Below are 19,859 nucleotides of genomic sequence, written 5' to 3' on the forward strand. Positions count from 1 at the left end.
CTCCTGACGGCCACAGGCGCTGTCTCGTGTGTCTGGGCAACGATCACACCGAGGCAGCGTTTGTGGATGGCTCATGTTCTCATTGCGAGAACATGACCATGGCACGTTGCGGTCATGGCTTTCCTTCCTCAGAAGGAACGCCACTCCAGCCGCCCTGTGTCGCTCCGTCTTCCCATAAGATTGAGGATGTTAGAATCACATGAACAGCTGAATACTACTCACTTTATCTCAATAACCATCCTGTTATTTGACACATTCACTCATTGATTAAGGTAATCATGGCTGACTGTGAATACTAAATTTCTACAATGGCATCTGAAACTGAAAACTATTGATTTTAAATTATTTTAAAAGCCACTAGGTGTAAGTCCAATTTGACAAAGACAAAATGTTTCTGAGTGCACCTTCATGCATAGCAACATAACATAAAATGTATGCATTTCAATTTTATTTATTTTCAATTATATTCAATTTTGTGATACTTTAAATAAGTAAAACGTTTTTAGACTAAACTAATTTAGTTAAAGATTACTCAATTCAATTTGATGGAAATTTGTTATGAAATTAAACACATAAACCTTTTTTTATTTTTTTAAGAAATATAGATTTATATGTTTGGTTGAATTATATTCTATATATATGCGTTAATTTCCATATCACACAAGGGGTAAACAATCATAAATAATGTTTTTATTTATTTTATGATGGCCAGCAATGTTTTTCGGTCATTGATCAGGTGTCCAGGAATTTCACAGGGCCAAGGTGGCAACCCTAAATGTGGTTAAAGTGAACATGCTTTGAGAAGTATTTATTGACAAGTGAAAAAAAATGTTTTTTTAGTTTCAGATCCTAACATATTAGTTACAAAAGCATAAGAACAGATATCAAACAATGAAACATGCATTAATACCACATTTCAGCCAGCCCACTTTTACTGGTAACGTTGATCAGAATCTGCTTAACAGAAGCTAATTATAAGGGAACATGAACAATACTTTGAAAAGAATTATGACTCCCTTAAATTTTTTTGCTCCTGAAAACTATCGGTGAACTGATAAGTATGCTCTGGTACACAATATATGACCCATTAACATAAAACTGTCAGTAGCAATATTTAACTTCATTGGAATAATGCAAGCAAAATCTTAGGGTATCACTGGACACAGGTCGGTCACGGCTAATTCACCCAAAAATGAAAATTGAGCCATCATTTATCCTCACGTTGTCCTACACTAAACATATGACTTTCTTTTGTGGAACACAAAAATACGTCAGGAAGAATGTTAGCCTTAGTCAGCATTGGCTTTCATTGCATCATTTTTCACCTACAGTGAAAGTGAAGTGAACTGACATCCTGCCTAAAATTTCCATTTTGTGTTCCACGGAAGAAGAAAAAACGACATGGAGTTGATTAAGTCATGAGAGTGAGTAAATGGCAGTTTTTTTTCAGTTCACAGTATTAATTATTAAGTATCAATAAAAACAGGTTTCAGAACAGTCACACATTTACAGAAAAGCAATATCTCTTAAAACAGATAGGAGTGTATAAAAGGAATGGTCAGACCAGCATTTACATATACTTTTCAAAATGGTACATAATGTTTGATGATGGTGAGGATGATTCCAATTTCCTTTAAAAATGTTGTCCTTGACAACACTAGATAACTTTAGTTAATGTCCCTTATAGGAACATGCGGTCTTTGCTATGTGAAAAGCGAGTGTTCAGTTCCTGTGACTTCTTGAGCAAGACTTTTTTCTGAGCCTCGTCAAAGCGATTGACCTGGAGATCAGCGTCTCTGTCGAAGGGTCTTCTCTCCACAGGCTTATTGGCATCCTCCTCAGCTTTCCTCTTCATCTTTTTAGTGTGCATACTAATGAGAGATTCTCCACGTTTCGACTCCTAAAAAAAAGACAAGGGCATTTGAAATTCATATTTTTGTTCTCAAGTCAGTTTTTATTCCCAATTGCATGTAAAAAAACTAAGGGTGTGAATTATCTGAAGGGACTATTGGAGGGTGCTACTATTTTCAATTCTGACTGTACCCTACATCTTATAGATTCATGAAACCAAAAAAATTTTTTTTTTTAGATGTTAACATATATGTACAGGTTGCACATGATTAAAACAAATTATATCACCCATTATGTTTATTGTTAAGTGTCAACGGGTTATTTATTTATTTTTGAGCCATTTCATTGTTCTGATTTAAAAAGCAAAAACTTTTTTTTGTTTCGTTTCAGCAGGACCACCAGCGATATCAACAACAGAAAACACAACATAGCTGCACACAAACCAAAGAACAAAACTTACAAACATGTCTGAAGAGTTTGTAGTAGAAAAATAGATGCATTTCAATTTCCTCAATCAAAAGGTGTGATGGAGGAGGCTGAAGGTAGCTCCCAGTACCGCTGCTCCCAATCCGCATATTACACAGTCTGCATAGGGGACCAACTTCCAAAGGGGGGCACCGTCTTACCCGAGGGGGGGCACCAGAAACTCCACCGGCTGCCCTTACTTCTACATTATAGGACCCGAAAGCAGTTGTGGAACACAGACAATCACCTCACGCTTGCACCACATTTTGGACCAGTTCATAGAAACCAAGTGCTCGACCGAATGTCCTGTTGCTCGTTGCAGCGGGTTAACATTAAAAAGATCACTTTTATTGCATGTTATTTGACATCTGAGTAGGACACGGTGTAACTGTAGCTACCTTCAGACGTATCTCTGTTTGATGGAGGACACCATGGAAATGCATTGATTCTTCTTCTACAATCTCTTCAGACATGTTTGTAAATTCTGCTCTCTGATTTGTGTGCAGCTGTGTTGTGTTCTGTTGTTAAGGTCACTGGCGGTCCTGTTGAAGCTAAACAAAACGAGTTTTCGCTTGAACGCCCCATCTCACGCATGCTGCGTAACTACTGTTGCTCTTCTGCAGTGAACTTTTTTTACTAAATAATACATTAGATTTTGGTTTGTTTTGCAACAAACCTTATTGTATACTTTCATAATCTCATAGAATAATTTATTAGACGTCTGAATTATACTTTTGTGTCCTTTTGAAGCTTGAAAAGGTGGTCACCATAAACTTCCATTGTATGACATCGCTGAGCACACAATTATTTCAAAATTTCTTGGTTAAGAAAAATAAAGTCATTTGGGGTTATAACAACACAGGGGTGAGTAAACAATGGCTGAACTTTCATTTTTGGGTGAACTAATCCTTTAAACCCCATGCACCCATGCAGTGACTTCTAGCGACAAAGCGACTAGACCTCATTCATTTTCAATGAGAGTTGGCGACTTCCAGTGACACGATTGACAGTGAGCTCTGGCAATTAGATGTGAGTGTGGCGAGCATCACGACAAAGTTGAGAAAAGTTGAACTTTATGCATAGGAGGAGCGACTTTTAGCAGCGACAACCAATAGAAGACATGTCAGCAGAGCTCACGTTACCTTTATTTTAAGAATGTGAAATGTCAGAATAATAGCAGAGAGAATTATTTATTTCAGCTTTTCTTTCTTTCATCACATTCACAGTGGGTCAGAAGTTTACATACACTTTGTTAGTATTTGGTAGCATTGCCTTTAAAGTTTAACTTGGATCAGACATTTTGGGTAGCCTTTCAAAAGCTTTTCACAATAAGCTGCTGACATTTTGGCTAATTCCTCCAAACAGAACTGGTGTAACTGAGTTAGGTTTGTAGGCCTCCTTGCTTGCACACACTTTTTCAGTTCTGCCCAAACATTGTCTATTGGATTGAGGTCAGGGCTTTGTATTGGCCACTCCTGTACTTTGACTTTGTTGTCCTTAAGCCATTTTGCCACAACTGTGGAGGTATGCTTGGGGTCATTGTCCATTTGGAAGACCAATTTGCGACCAAGCTTCAACTTCCTGGCTCATTTTTTGAGATGTTGCTTCAATATATATCCACATAATTTTCCTTCCTCATGATGCCATCTATTTTGTGAAGTGCACCAGTCACTCCTGCAGTAAAGCACCCCCATAACATGATGCTGCCACCCCAATGCTTCACGGTTGGGTTGGTGTTCTTCGGCTTGCGAGCCTCACCCTTTTCCGCCAAACATAACGATGGTCATTATGGCCAAATGGTTCAATATTTGTTTCATCAGACCAGAGGACATTTCTCCAAAAAGTATGATCTTTGTCCCCGTGTGCACTTGCAAACTGCAGTCTGGCTTATTTTTTTACTTCAACTGTATCTCATCTCTGATCATATTTTCAAAAGATATGCCAGACGAGGAGTAGGAAAGTCCACTGGCGACTTCATAGACTAGCGACATCAAGCAATAAAGTCACTGCATGTGTGTACAGGGCTTTACAGATTTTATTTCCTTTAGAAAAAGAGGGATGTCTAAATTACTTTCTGTGGTAATCTGCATTATTCCACAACACTGTCAATAGAGTTTAACTTGTTTTAACATGAAATATTCCTTGTATAAATATCTAATAGAATAAATATCTATGAATTTATATAAATTCTGCTTTCAACTCATTCTCAAATGTATGAACCTTTGATTTGCAAACTGTTCTATCAGCTTCACTCTTCTCACATTCATACGTATGTCACAAAATTGATATACAGCAAAACACCCCAAAACTCTTATTTTCCATCTCACATTTTGATGTTCAGCCATCTCTATTGTGAGAGAGTGAATTGTTGCACTTGACCCACTCTCATCCTTCACCCTCTTCCTGCCTTCCAACCGCCTACCTTTTTACACCCCTTTTATTACACTTTTTTATGTACCCTAGTTTTTTACGACTATGGCTGAAACTTGATCACCTAAATTTGCATTACTAAACATTGATTACCACAGAAAATAATCTCGACTTGTCCATCAGTTTTTATAGAAATATACTTAAAATAGATGTAAATGGTGACTGTTCCAGAGGGTTGAAAAGCAGAAATGCTCATATTGTTGCTTAAGCACTTGTATGAATAATTCAGTAATACATTTTTAAATCATCCTTTTCAAAGTGGTAATATTTTTCTAGGTAAATGAACTTTTGATTATGTGTTACCAACTTGCTCCATGTAAACAAACCCATTCTGGTATTCTTCATCATATCATACAATCAGGTTACTAGTATTATTTGTTTATGATGACATTTAAGTGAAAAGACTTAACACATACTATAACACAGACAAGGTCAGTAAGCGATTCGTTCACACAAGTCACACAAATCTCTGCTCTCTTCCTAACAGAATGGACAAATTCTCCAAACCCGCAAAAATAAGGACTTTGCGAATTCTGCTGCATTGTGCTTCATGGAAACTTGGCTGAGTGAAGCCATTCTGGACAGTGCATTACATCTACTGGGCTTCCAGCTGTTCAGAGCAGATCACACCGTAGAGTTAACGGGGAAAACAAGAGGTGGTGCAATGTGTTTTTACATCAACTAATGTTGGTGTACAGATGTAACAATGCTGATGTGCATTGTTACAAAGTAGATGTGCAAACCTTTCTACTTACCATGGGAGTGTATTCTTGTGAGTGTTTCCATTCCTCCACAAGTGTGTGTGAGCACAGCACTGCAACAGCTGTCTGATCAGACATAGAGCTACAATACCCAGACTCACTTATTTACTTATTGGAGATTTTAACAGAGCCAACCTCACCTATGAACTGCCAAAATACAGACAGCACATTACATGCCCCACGAGAGACAGAAATACATTGGATCATTGCTACACAACAATAAAGCATGCTGTGGCAGGGCGGAGGGTGGGGCCGGGTCGTGATTCCACACATACAGCCCCTAATTAGGCTGATGAAGCCCCGTAACACTGTCCTTCGCACTGCCATCTCCGATTGCCTTTATCCCCCTCAGGCTTGATCAGCCTGATTAGGGGCAGGGTGTGCAGAATCATGACCTGGCCCCGCCATCCGCCCTTTAATAGTTGCATATCGCTCTGTCCCTCAAGCAGCTTTGGGGCTCTCAGATCACTATCTAGTTCATCTTCTTCCAATCTACAGGCAGAAACTAAAATCAGCTAAACCTGTTGTTAGGACTGTAAAAGTAAGAAGACCAATGAAGCAGAGCTGGAACTACAAGCCTGTTTTCACTGCACTGATTGGAATGTTATTGAGGCTGCATCCACTGACCTGGACGAGCTCACAGCTACTGTGACATCATACATCAGTTTCTGTGAAGATACGTGCATTCCTACATGGACTTATCTAACATGCAAAAATGACAAATCCTGGTTTACAGAAACTCAGGCAGCTTTGTTAGGCCAAAAAGGATGCTTATAGAAGTGGGGATAAAATCTTATACAATAAGGCCAAAAACACAATGTCAAAAGAGATTACAGTGGCTAAAAGAAGCTATTCAGAAAAGCTGAAAACAAGTTCTCAGCTAACGGCCCTGCATAAGTGTGGAGAGGCATGAAGGATATTACCAACTACAAGACACTATCGCCCAACTTTGTAGGGAATCAACAACTGGCTGATGATCTGAAAGTGTTTTACTGTAGATTTGAAAAGACCAGTCTCACTTCCCACACCCGCTCTGACCTTCGCATCACACAAACATTTACACCTTCTCCAACCATCCACCATCATCTCCATCCCAAAGAAACCCAAAATTACAAGATTTAATTACTACAGACCCGTTGCTGTGATATCTGTGGTCATGAAGTCCTTTGAGAGACCTGTGTTGGCCCACCTGAGGGACATCACTGAACTCCTTCTGGATCCCCTGCAGTTTGCTTATCCAGCTAACAGGTGTGTGGATGATGCAGTCAATATGAGACTGCATTACATACTTGAACATCTAGATAGACCGGGGACTTACGCAAGGATACTATTTGTTGACTTCAGTTCGGCTTTTAACACCATCAACCCTGCTCTCCTATGGAGTAAATTAACCCAGCTCTCTGGTTCCCACCTCTATCTGTCAATGGATAACCATCTTTCGGATAGACAGGCAGCAGCTAATGAGAATTGGGAAATTCACCTCCAGCACATGTACAATGTACATCCCCAGGGATGTGCACTCTCATTACTACTCTTCTCCCTCTAAACAAACAACTGCACTGCCAAGGAACCCTCTATTAAGCTCCTGAAGTTCACAGACGACTCTACAGTCATCTGCCTCATCCAAAATAACGATGAGTTTGCATAACGAAGGGAGGTTGAACAGCTCGCTGTCTGGTACAGTCAAAACAACCAGGAGCTGAACATGCTTAAAACAGTAGAGATGATAGTTGATTTTAGAAGGAACACCACAACATTAACCCTGCTCATCATTCTAAACAGCACTGTGACAGAAGTGGAGTCATTCAGGTTCCTGGGCACTACATCACACAGGACCTGAAGTGGGAGACCCTCATAAACTCAATTTTGAAAAAGGCCCAGCAAAGGTTGTACTTCCTTTTCCAGCTGAAGAAGTTCAACCTGCCACAGGCACTGCTGATACAGTACTACTCAAGAGCTATTGAGTCTGTCCTCTGCACTTCTATAACTGTCAGGTTTGGTTCAGCAACCAAGTCAGTCATCAGAAGAATTCAAAGGATATTTTGGACTGCTGAAAGGATTATTGGCACTCCTCTACCAACCCTATTAGAACTGTACACATCCAGAGTGAAGAAAAGAGCTGGTAAAATCACTTTTGACCCCAATCACCAATCACACTTTCTTTTCAAAATGTTGCCCTTCTGCCCGGCGCTACAATGCACTGAGCACCAGAACAGCAAGGCACAGGAACAGTTTTTTTCCCTCAGGCCATCCACCTCATGAACAGTTAAATTTGCCCCCAAATACTTTCCTTTTTGTCAATACAACCATGTTGTACAATCCTGTGTGTGTGTGTGTGTGTGTGTGTATATATATATATATATATATATATATATATATACACAAAAAAATTTTTTTACCACATCCTACCTCTTCTTCAATACATCACCTGCACATAACTGTATATCTGTACATAAAATATTAGAACAACATTATTGCTCTATTGTATATTTATCTTTATTGATCTCTTTTTTTTGTCACTATATTTTTAAATGTATATGTTTGTATGCATGTATATATGGTTGCATTCTCTTTGCACTGGAAACTTCTGTCACCATGACAAATTATATGTGTGTGTGTGTGTGTGTAAGCATACTTGGCAATAAAGCTAATTTTGATTCTGATACTGAAAGATGCAGTTTGCTGAAAATAACTTACATTATATTTTGAAACTTTTTCAGCCATCTCAAGTTCTTTCTGAGAGGGGCGAGGAGCATCATCCTTGGGAGATTCACCCTTTTCCTTAGCCTCTAGTCGCTCCTAAGGAAAAAAATAAATACAAATAAAACAAGAAGGGAACTTCCAAACAATCTCTAATCTCCCTTTCTTACAAAACCCAATGTAAAAAGAAGCTTGTGTCATTTAAACCTTTGCAGAGAACACTAATCCAGAGATATCTAATCATTCTAATGCTGGACAGCACTCCACTACCTGTAACGATCACATATGACATCACTGGTAAATAATTTGTCCAGGATGCTACACATTACATCTACACATTTTACATTTGAACTCCATCACTATTTTTGCAAACTCACCCTGACTTTTCGCTCACGGTCAGCAGGAGTGTCAGTCCAGATTGTGCGGTCTTTGTTCTCTGGGCCTGATCTTTTCTTAAAAGTACGTGCACCCAAGCCCACATGCTGCAACTCTGGAGGCAACTCTGTCATCCAGCTCTCTCTGGCAAGCACTGCTGGGCCAGTCTAAAACGAGATTGTTCAGTCTCATTATGTTTAATTGCTAATAAGGAGTCATCACCTTAATAAAAAGTTTTCTGAAAGTTTTAAATATACATACAGTACATGGCTTTAGATATTACTATTATTAAAATAACAAACGGGTTAGGAGAGCAAAAATATATTTTGGTGTGTGGTGAACAAAAATAATATGCTACAAATAAAATCTGTTCAAAGTACAAGTTGCATGAGTTACACAAATACTCAAAGGACATAAAACACACTTACATCTACTCCTGTAAGTTTGTCTTTCATCTTTTGAGCTCTTCGTTCAAAGTCCAATGCCACAGAATCCTGGGCTGCCCCTATTGCTGGCATGGGTCCAATGACATTATCATCCTCCTCTTCACTGCTTGACATCTCTGGCTTATAACCTGGCGGCAGAGCTGGTCCTAAAACTCCTCTGGCATCAAAATGTTCTCCCTCTTCATCGTCATCTCGTCTTTTAAAGTCTAGAGGGAGTGCAGATCCTACAACAGATAGCCTGAAGATAAAAAACAAAACAACAACAATGTTGTTTAAATTCAATCAAAGTTTATATTTTGATGTAAAAATCTAATTAAATATGGCAATGCGTGATACTACCACCTCAACACAATAATGTTAATCTTGCTATGAATATATATCTTCCTTATGGGAGCTTTGAAATTATATCAATGCATGCAGTTAATGCATACATCAATGGCACAATTCCTGTTACCGTTCAGGTGATCCCTTTTGCTTTTGATATCCTGGGGGTAGAGCTGGCCCTAAAAATCCTCTGGTATTATCTTTTGCCCCACCTTCATCTTCATCTTGTCCTCTAAATCCCGGAGGGAGCGCAGGTCCTAGTACAAGTGGCCTTGAAAAGAAACATATTTATTTAATCTAAGGTTTAGATTTGTATGCAGGATTAAAAAAAGCAATATGGGATATTATAACTACTGTGTACTATTAATTTGGACTTGATACATTAGAGGACTGTCCTTAAAATCATTTAAACACTTTTACTTACAGGGATAGTTCACACAAAAATGAAAATTCTCATGATTTACTCATGCCATCCCATATGTGAATGACCTTCTTCTACTGAACACAAACACAGATTTTAAGAAGAAAATCTCTGATTTGTACATTTACGCATTTCGCAGACACTTTTATCCAAAGCGATTTACAGTGCACTTATTACAGGGACAATCCCCCAGAGCAACCTGGAGTTAAATGCCTTGCTCAAGGACACAATCGAACTAGCGACCTTCTGATTAACAGTTATGTGCTTTAGCCCACTACACCACCACCACTCACACTCATTTGTAGGCCAATACAATGCAGTTGGCAGTATAAAAGCAGCATAAAAGTGGATTTAACCAGTGATTAAATCCATGTCTTTTGAAGTGATATGATAGGTCTGGGTGAGAGACAGATCAATATTTAAGTCATTTTTTACTATAAATTCTCCTACCTGCCCAGTAGGTGGCGATATGAACAAAGAACCCAATTCGCCAAAAACAAAAGAAGAAGAATGTGAAAGAAGAGATGTGTAGTAAAAAGGACATAAATATTGATCTGTTTCTCAACTACACTTATTCTTATAATTTCTGAAGACATGGATTTAAACATTGGAGTCATGTGGATTACATGCCACCTTTATTTTCTTTTTGGACCTTCAAAGTTCTGGCCACCATTCACTTGCATTGTGTGGACCTAGAGAGCTGAGATATTCTTCTAAAAACCTTTGTTTGTGTTTGCATGGTATGAAGGTGAGTAAATGGGGAGAGGATTTTCATTTTTGGGTGAACTATCCCTTTAATCCTATACCTATGGGGAAATGCTTGTTACCGTTCTGGTGACCTGTCTTGCTTTTGATATCCCGGTGGCAGAGCTGGACCAAAGAAACCACCATCATCCTTATCATCCTTTACAGTTTGCTTTGTATCCATCTCTTCTTCCAAGAAGCCCCTGCTGCTGCTAAAGGGGCATAAAAGTACACGTGAGTGCTTTTTTACACAACATGAATGAAACCATATGGCAAGTAGTTATTCCAGTTTTAATTATATATATATATATATATATATATATATATATATATATATATATATATATATATATATATATATATATATATATATGAGATCACAAAGTATAGTCAGAACATTACTAATGTAAAAGTCATTTTTGATCAAATCTAGACATGCCACATTTCCAGAAGCAGAACTCCAACACCTAATCCTTGAGTAATCAAGCTAAATTGCTAATTTGGTACTAGAAAATCACTTGCATTATATTAAAAAAAGAAATGTCTTTCTCTAGAAACGTCATTCAATCATTGTTTTGAGGAATGAAGGCTATATGATGTGTGGAATTGCCAAACAACAGAAATATATGTAGAAGGCCAGATGTACAGTACAACTAAACATGAGAAGTACATCAGAGTCTCTAGTTTGAGAAATAGATGCCTGGCATGTCCTCAGTTTACAGTTTCACTGAATTCTACCCGCTCAACACCAGTTTCATGTACAGCAGTAAAGAGAAGGCTCAGGAGTGCAGGCCTTATGGGAAGAATTGCAAAGAATAAAGCCACTTTTGAAACAGAAAAACAAAAAGGAATGGTTAAGAGTGGGCTAAGAAACACTGACATTGGACAACAGATAATTGGAAAAGAGTGTTATGGATCTTAACCCCATTGAGTTTTTGTGGGATCAGCTAGACTGCAAGGAAGTGCCCGACATGACAGCCAAATATATGGCAAATGCTACAGGAAGCATTGGGTGAAATGTCACCAGAGTATCTAGACAAACTGATAGCTCGAATGCCAAGGATCTGCAAAGCTGTCATTGCTGCATGTGGAGGATTTTTTTATGAGAACTCTTTGAAGTAGTTTAAGAAAGTCTGAACTTTTTAAAAAAATTTTTATTAAAAATAAAAAGTTTTGAAAGTTCTGACTATACATTGTGATCAGTTGAATGCCACTTTGGTGGATACAAGTACCAATTTCTTTCCATAAGAGCAAAATCTGTACATTATTCCAAACCTTTGGCTGCCAGTGTATATATTATTTGTTAGTTATTAGGACATTATTAAAGTGACATCCCAAACACTTCATTAACTATGAAATAGTTGAAATGTTGCATTTTGAAAACATAAATTATCATACTTTGAAGAAGAACGGTTCCTTGATGATGAGTATTTGGCCCTCTTAAACACGACTTCTTCTTGATCACTGTCCTCACATGAACTGGAGAAGTCTACAGCTTTATACAGTGGAGGCAAAGCTGGACCTATGACTGGAGACAAGGTTAAGCATATTTTATTTAGTCAAAACTCAACGCCAGAATGGCCAAACCGTTTGCGAAGAAAAAAATAAATAAAAGAAAAACAATCTATTTGCAAAAATCAAAGTAAAAAAAATATTTTACAGTTTTGTTAATGATTATGCAAATACGGAGCGAACAGAAATGTAATATTTGCCGTTCAAAAAGCGCAAACACAACGTGTATGTGTAAACATACTATCGCCTTCTTCATCCGAAATATCACTTTTGCTTTTTCCTATCGTCGGTGGCAAAGCGGGTCCATTTATGTTTCGGTTCGACATCGCTAAATTATCATACAAAATAAAACAGACATTAATTCGTTCACAAAATGAGAAACATGCCACGACTTTTTAAAACAATTCACGTATTTCCGGTCGTAAATTTTGGGTTAAATTTCAAAACAAGAGTCTTATTCATGCGGTTTCCTATAGGTGGCACTTTACTTTCCCATCACAACCCGGTGTCCTTCGGAGACGCTCTTTAACGCAAACTTCAATTGTTTGTTGTCATCCGTTGTTGTTCCCATGGGCGGGCGGGACGCTTAAACAGTCGGTGAGAAAAATCGGTTCCCGTTTTAATTAATAATCCGTTGTTTTTTCCTTAAGATACATTCAAGTTTAAATAATTACATGAATTTACACTTTGTCAGGATGTTGTTGTCAAGAGGTTATTTACTAGCAAGTAGTTAGGCTAAATAAATATATGGGCTTCCTGCTGTTTTCCAGCTATTATCGCTTACCAGTGAATGTAAGAGCTTATCCGTTAATGCCTCTCGTGTCCTTGAGACCTTGAGCTTTTTTCCTGACGCTTGACTTCCTTTTGCACTACTCATGACTGAAGACAAATGGAACCATGATGATTCGAAATTGCTGAGAATATGTCTTCTGTTCTGCATTAGATGATGGTCTCACATGATAAAGTTTAACAGGAGCCTCGTCGTGTATAACTGTCAAGATGCCACCCAAGAAGCAGAAGGACCCTACAGCAAACATCTCCAGCTCTATCGAGTCTGAGGACTTCAGTCTAGAGACAACAGTCCCTACAGAGGACATCTCGTCCTCGGATGAGAAAGATGGCGCAGGGAAGGTCACAAAACAGCTCCTGGAAAGAAAAGAGCTGCTCCATAACATTCAAAAACTAAAGATAGAGCTGTCACAGAAAAATCTGCTCATAGACAACCTTAAAATGGACCACCTGACCAAGGTAAATGTTGTATGGTTTTCAAAATGGTACCAGGTACATGTACAAGGGGATCTGCAGAAAATGTCAGGGGGAAAAATTGTAAAATGTGAAAAACATGATTTTTTAATGATTATTTAAAAACATCTACATATAGTTTTATGATTTGTTTTTATTTTATTCATTTCTAAGTCTTATCTCTCTTTCATTGCAATATACATTCCAGACGAGTTTGTATCTTTCTAGGAAGTTTTTTCTTGCCTTTGCCAACTTTAGCTTGCTCATTGGGGTTTGTAAAGTAATATACTCTGTGAAACGTATATAAAAGTAGGAAACATTTGTTGTGAAAAGTGCTACACAGATGAACTTGTCGTGGAAAATCACGATGAATCTTTCTAAGTTGTAAGAAAACTCTCGGAGTCTTGAGTTCCAGATGCGAAAGTTGTTTATTGAACACCAACAAACATGAGACCAGTCAGCTGTCTGTTCTGACCCATTATCCTAAGTTCTCCGTTCTATACCTTTTTGTTATCTTGTTGCCCACTATCTCTGACCAATGGGATTATTGCCCTTGTCTCTTTCTCTCGCCACCAATATGTTTTATTTCCTTCGTTAATTAAATATTGGTGGAAAATCTCCCACCTATCTATTTAAAAAAAAACATACATCAGCTGGTAATTGGTAATTTGGACATATGTCATAGTTCATGGTAAGAACACTTCAACCTAGAAACATTTGTGTAAGAGACAAACAGCCTGGTCCTCACCATATACCTTTTACTTTTCACTCACATTTCAGCAAACCCTTATAATGAGGCGGCCTTGTTTGTTCCTTCACATTATCATTTGATTAATGAAAGAAAATACAAGCTCCAAAGATATTTAACTCATCAAGGCAAAACACCATGCCAGAGACATATCATACAAGAGATATCTAAGAAATACATCAAGGATATATGTCAGAATGCTGCTAATTAACAGAAATGCATGGGTTTTAAGGTATACACCTGTTGTTCAAGGATATCAACCATTCTCTGTGTTCTCTGCAGCATCAACACTTTTAGTAACCTCATATGCTCTCTCCTGGGTCACACTAAGGCCTGGAAACTCATAAGTATTTTGATATATAAGAAACATACTAGAATATTGAATGATATATAAAAACATACTAGAATATTGAAAAATATACTATATATTGACACAGAATTTAACTAAACGTTTAGAAATGTTTCATGAATTTGTGGGTAAAAAAAGATACGCTGTCCACATAAAGGGTTCATGCCATGAAGAATAAATTTTTCCTTGATCTTTTGACATATAGTCATTGTACTATAAAAGCATACTTTTAAAAACATACGTTTCAGAATTCAAAACTTCATCCTCACTACAAAATAAACATTTGTTGAAACCAAGCTGCAGAAACAACTCGATCTCTATTTCCTCCACATTGTGATAGACATTTGCATCTGACCGCCTCCACAACAACACATCAATGCCTACTTTGCCTTTAATAACTTCTGTGGCCTGCCCAGTAACGTTGAGCATTGAGATAGCAAGGAGAGAGCAGTTCAGTTAAGTGCAGAGAGCCAATCTTAACTTTGGGCGTTTACTATCAAGTCTTAAAGGAGAAGCAGCACCAAAGCCAAGCATTTCTGACAGAGGTTCAGAATAAGGGTGGAAAATGATCATGTTTTACAAATAAATTACTGGGGGTTTTTTGTGCAAAACAATTTAGTAATATTCAAAGTGAACCTTAAGGAACATTTTAAAATGATAAAAAAAGGCATATTTAAAGTAAATATTTTCCATATATTTTATTATCCTTAATTAAAATGATAAAATAAATAGCAATTATTTAATTTCACAAAAAATTACTTTATAATACATAGAATATGGTAAATGAGTTTTTACACATTAAATAAACTGTATACCAGCCTTTATATTTTAGCAAGGGGTTCCCTTCATATGGATCATGATATTTGGGGGTCCTTGGTTTGAATTGTGAAAACCCATGGCATAGTAACAGTGTCTTAACAATTTTGCTCAATTACATTTAAAAGCAGTCTTGAAATGTATTTAAGTATTTATAAGTATGACAAGTATTTTTGTTTTGTGGTTGTTCAAATGATTGTTTTGCACATTCAATTCTAGATAGAAGAGCTGGAAGAAAGGCTGAATGATGCTATCCATCAGAAACAGCTGCTCGCTCTGCGTCTGGACAGCCAGCTCAAACTGCAGCAGGATGAAAACAGGTCAGTTGTCATACAGTTAGATAGACAAAAAACCTTGGAGCATTCCAAACTGTGATGCAACAGTGTGGACAAAGGTGCACTCAGAAATATTTTCCTCTTTGAAAAGCCCTTCACATAAAGAAATGAATAGTATTTTTGACAAATATGTTTAAAATGATGTACACTCACACAAGATGAAGTCTCCAGGCATATCAGTGGCCTTATAAAATCTGTTTAATTCTACATGAGAGAAGGTATTATGTGGCCAACATGTTGAGATGAGGTTTACATGATCAGCCGAATACTACTCACTATCTCGGTAACCCCCCTGTAACTGGAAACTTTGAATGTAATTAGGTAATTTCTACAATGCCATCTGTAAATTATTATTATTATTATTATTATTTGTTTTAGCCTTGATCAGGCTGTTATTATTGACCACTGAGCTGGTGAGCAAGTACATCAGATGCAGGATCAACACTTGCTGTATAAAACTCTTTAAATTTGGCTTCTGATTATGTCTGTTATACAGGAAGCAACAAGCCCTGAGGAAGCAGGAGATGGACACCATTATGCTCAGACAGAAGCAGCTGGAAGAGACAAACCATCAGTTGTGTGAACGAGCAGGGGACCTCCGCAGGAGTCTGAGGGACCTGGAGCTGTCTGAGCAGAAGTACGGCGAGCTGAAGGAACTCCCTGAGGACAGACTCTCCATCCCTGAATATGTGGCAGTGAGCAATGAATATAGCTTGATTTGGAAATTACGTTTTTTCAGATGTACTCAACAAGCCTTACCTTAACTAGTGAACAGGAAGCCCAAGAGATTCTTAAGCATACTACCAGTCAAAGATTTGGACACGCCCCACTCATTCTTTATTCTTACAACTTACTGCAATATAAAATAATTGTGAAGTTAAGAACTTTGAAATAACACCCATATTTATGCAGTAACCAAAAATGTTAAACAAATTAAAGCTCTCTTATATTTCAACATTTTCAAATCATGCTGTGTTCCAATCAAAGTCTGATGTGGGAAAATCTTTAATCTCCAACAGTAAAGGCATTCCAGTGCCCAAAGTTCTGAAGATGACATTTAAGCAAACAAAACTTGCTTCACTCCCTTTATCTTAGCAGTTGTTTGACTGTCACCAGAAACATCTCCTAGCAACCAAATTGATAAACTGCTGCAGTACTAGCATTTGTGCTACAGGTGTACGATTATCAAAAGACAGAATAATTCACCATATTTTGAACACCCATCTCTGCTAAACTGGTTTTATTATCATATAATGCAGGAAGATTGACTCACTGATGATATTATTTAATAAAAGAATGTGGGAGGGCAGGGCCGGGTCGTGATCCTACACCCCAGTCCCGTCCTCCGCCCTGCCTCAGAGTGATTTAAAACTGACTTTGTACATCTCCCTGCATGCAGTCATGTTTGCGTGATGTCACGTACCTGCATCTCGGCGAAATTGGAGTTGAATTTCTAAGTTGGAATCTGACTTCAAGGAGCATTTTTCCTAATAGGATGTTCGAAATTTCAACTTTCCAAGTTGAATGAAACGTTCAAAAGCCATCTTTTAGATTAAAACTCTGCACACTCTGGGCATTCTCTCAACCATGTTTGAGGTTTTGACCTGGGGTGCTTTTTGAACAGTTTTAAAATAATTCCCAAAATAATTTGGATGCTTTTCACAACCCATTCCAACTCTTCCATTTAACAAAAAAGATTTGTTAAGAAATAAGTAGGCACAATTTATGTTTGTCTACAAAACTAATTTCAACCGTTTAAGCATAGCCTGTAGATCAGAGATGCCCAAACAAAGTTGGCCCATGATGACCTTTGATTTGGCTCACATTGTCACATATGATAAAAGGGGAAAAATGCCATTGACGCAGCTCTCCATTGCATTAGTTAAGCAGATTTCAGGGTAATGTTTTGTTTTTAATATTATAAAATCATAAAAAGGGAAGAAAGGGCAACTTTTATATTTGTATTTAATACAGTTTGATATAATGCAACATTTCCATTTGACCCACAGCCCTCAATCATGTTAGATTTTTGGCTGTTTGAAGGAAAAATTTTGGGCACCTCTGCTTTAGATCTCAAGGAAAAAAATTGACTTGAGCGTGTCCAAACTTTTGATTGGTAGTGTATATTATTTGTGTTTGTACATGTTTTCTTGATGTAGGTTCAGTTCTATGAGGTTGTGAACCCTCTGAGGATGCTTGTGACTGAGCTACAGGTGAAAAAGACCAACCTGACTGAGGATCTGGAAAGCCACCGCAACCAAATAAGATCATTAATGGAGGTGTGAACAATCATGCACTTCTTCCCAATACCATGTATTAAAGGAATATACTGGGTTTGATACAAGTTAACCTCAATCGACAGCATTTGTGACAGAATGTTGATTACCACAAAAAAAATATTTCTACTCGTTCGTACTTTTCTTAAAAACAAAAGCAAAAATCGAGGTTACAGTGAGACACTTACAATGGAATTGAATGGGGCCAAATTTGGGAGGCTTTAAAGACAAAAAATGTGAAGCTTATAATTGTATAAAAGCAATTAAATTAATTCTTCTGTTAAAACTCACGTATAATTTGAGCTGTACATTTATTTAAATAAGTTATTTACAGCCATTTTAGGGTCTTAGGTTTTGTTGACAGTATGTCGTCATGGCAATAACTTAAAAAATTTGCTATAACTTAACACAGAAAAGGTTAGTAATTGCTTTATCACACTAAAATCATGTTAACACACTTATTGCTTACGACTTGAGGCTATACTTTTGAAACTGAGTATTTTAATGTCTATGAATTTACCCCTTTCTCTTCCATTGTAAGTGTCTCACTGGAAACCTGAGGGGCAAGTCAAACTGAAGTTTTGAGGTAATCAGTATTATGCCACAAATATTATACCACAAACCCGGAATAGTACTTTAAGATTCATTTGATTGAATATTAGTGTGATACACCAAATGGATTCTCACAATAGTAGTCATGGTAAATCTCAAAGTTGTACATTTAAATTCTCTCATCGTGATATTTTTTTCCAAGTTGAGCTGCATAATTCTATCATGTACAAACCTTAGTAAGATTATTGGTATGCAAACCAAATATCCGTCAACACTGGTTCTAACAGATACTCGGTTACTACATGAATGGGAAAAATCTTTCTTCAAAGCATTATTATTATTTCTTATAAACGTCCAATGCTCCTTTCCCATTATCCAACCAGAGTTATGAGGATGAGAGGAGAGCACGCTCAGAGCTGGAGATCCGCTGCCAGAGACTCACACTGGAACTTGCTGACACAAAGCAGCTTATTCAGGAAGGAGACTACAAACGAGAGAACTATGACAAAATCAAATGGTGAGGGTAACGTCCTGCTGACCACTTTTAATTGCTCCTTCAGCTCCACTGTTTAAATGGTATAGACGTTGCTTGTGTATAAAAAAGTAGTAATGTATGATCTTTTAATGTTTAATCCTTTAAAGCTCTGGTTGTGTGTGTGTGTGTGTGTGTGTGTGTATAGATAGATAGATAGGTAGATATAGGTATACTGTATATATTTTTCTTGTATTTTATTTAACTGTATTATATATAAAAATACTAGCTGTCCAAAAATATTGTGCCCTCAGGGAGAGAGATGGGAATGAAACTGAGCTCAGAGATTTGAGGAAGAAGTTAGAGATGCTGGACCTCACACACACTGCCATGACTAAAGAGAGGAATGAACTAACTAAAGAGGTAAGTTGGGTTGAGCACACACAAGATTAGTCAAAGACCGATTTTGAATAATGCATTTTAAAAAGTGATGTAAATTGTTTAAAATATGAATGGAATGTCAAGACAAGTCGATTTCAACTTGACTAAAGGACTTGACTATTTAAAATCAATTGTCGTGCAACCCCTAATTAGTTCAGATTGTACTTGCCCTGACAAAACTTTCACTGGCCAATCACAAAAAAATAATACATTGGTATGTGCCAGAAATAATATTTATATTTTTCATTGAATGTTTGGATTTCTTTAGAAATTGATGGTATTCGATTCAAAACATTACTGATTGGGTTATTCCTACTGATGCATTCAATACTATCACAATTTCAATTTCAACAAAACCTCATATATGTTAGTCAGCTGACATATTTGTTTTTAAATCAGCAGAATTTGCAACGTGTTCAATACCTGTACATCACAGAAATCCAAATGTTTAAGTTTGGAAGGCAAAAAAAAAACGATCAATGAATCAACAAATATAAGATGTGGTGACAACGCAGTGCTGGCTTGATTAGGCGAGTGACAATTCCATCAACGGGCCCAAAACACTAACAGTGGCCCCGGGCCAGTGGGCCGTTCTTATT

The 19,859-nt window shown here is 37.4% G+C and overlaps 2 protein-coding genes across 2 annotated transcripts in view; one reads left to right on the forward strand and one right to left on the reverse strand.

The window, feature by feature from the left end:
* Positions 1-712: 712 nt before the first annotated feature.
* Positions 713-12,430, reverse strand: LOC127644469 (GPALPP motifs-containing protein 1-like). Its single transcript, XM_052127661.1, has 8 exons — positions 12,271-12,430; positions 11,916-12,045; positions 10,601-10,729; positions 9,483-9,623; positions 9,011-9,266; positions 8,585-8,749; positions 8,205-8,306; positions 713-1,900 (listed from the first exon to the last, which is right to left on the reverse strand). Exons 1-8 carry the CDS (start codon positions 12,353-12,355, stop codon positions 1,682-1,684), a joined length of 1,227 nt encoding a protein of 408 aa, XP_051983621.1. The 5' UTR covers positions 12,356-12,430; the 3' UTR covers positions 713-1,681.
* Positions 12,431-12,564: 134 nt separating this feature from the next.
* LOC127644468 (progesterone-induced-blocking factor 1-like) overlaps positions 12,565-19,859 on the forward strand; it is a 35,245-nt gene continuing 27,950 nt past the window's right edge. Inside the window, exons 1-7 of the mRNA XM_052127660.1 lie at positions 12,565-12,626; positions 12,973-13,277; positions 15,404-15,504; positions 16,016-16,214; positions 17,679-17,798; positions 18,731-18,864; positions 19,134-19,242. Coding sequence (XP_051983620.1) covers positions 13,029-13,277; positions 15,404-15,504; positions 16,016-16,214; positions 17,679-17,798; positions 18,731-18,864; positions 19,134-19,242 — 912 coding nt within the window. The 5' untranslated portion in view covers positions 12,565-12,626; positions 12,973-13,028. The remainder of the gene's footprint in view (positions 12,627-12,972; positions 13,278-15,403; positions 15,505-16,015; positions 16,215-17,678; positions 17,799-18,730; positions 18,865-19,133; positions 19,243-19,859) is intronic.

The sequence above is a fragment of the Xyrauchen texanus genome, chromosome 5, assembly GCF_025860055.1.
Source record: "Xyrauchen texanus isolate HMW12.3.18 chromosome 5, RBS_HiC_50CHRs, whole genome shotgun sequence".
In the NCBI taxonomy this organism is placed as follows: domain Eukaryota; kingdom Metazoa; phylum Chordata; class Actinopteri; order Cypriniformes; family Catostomidae; genus Xyrauchen; species Xyrauchen texanus.

What these genes read in the sequence shown, in the direction of transcription:
- LOC127644469 (XM_052127661.1), bottom strand. Translation starts at nt 12,355, where the DNA reads ATGTCGAACCGAAACATAAATGGACCCGCTTTGCCACCGACGATAGGA. An exon ending in CAAGACAGGTCACCAGAACG is followed by an intron (nt 9,624 to 10,600) that starts GTAACAAGCATT and finishes TTTCTTTTCAAG; the next exon opens with GCCACTTGTACTAGGACCTG. An exon ending in ACAAACTTACAGGAGTAGAT is followed by an intron (nt 8,750 to 9,010) that starts GTAAGTGTGTTT and finishes ATCTCGTTTTAG; the next exon opens with ACTGGCCCAGCAGTGCTTGC.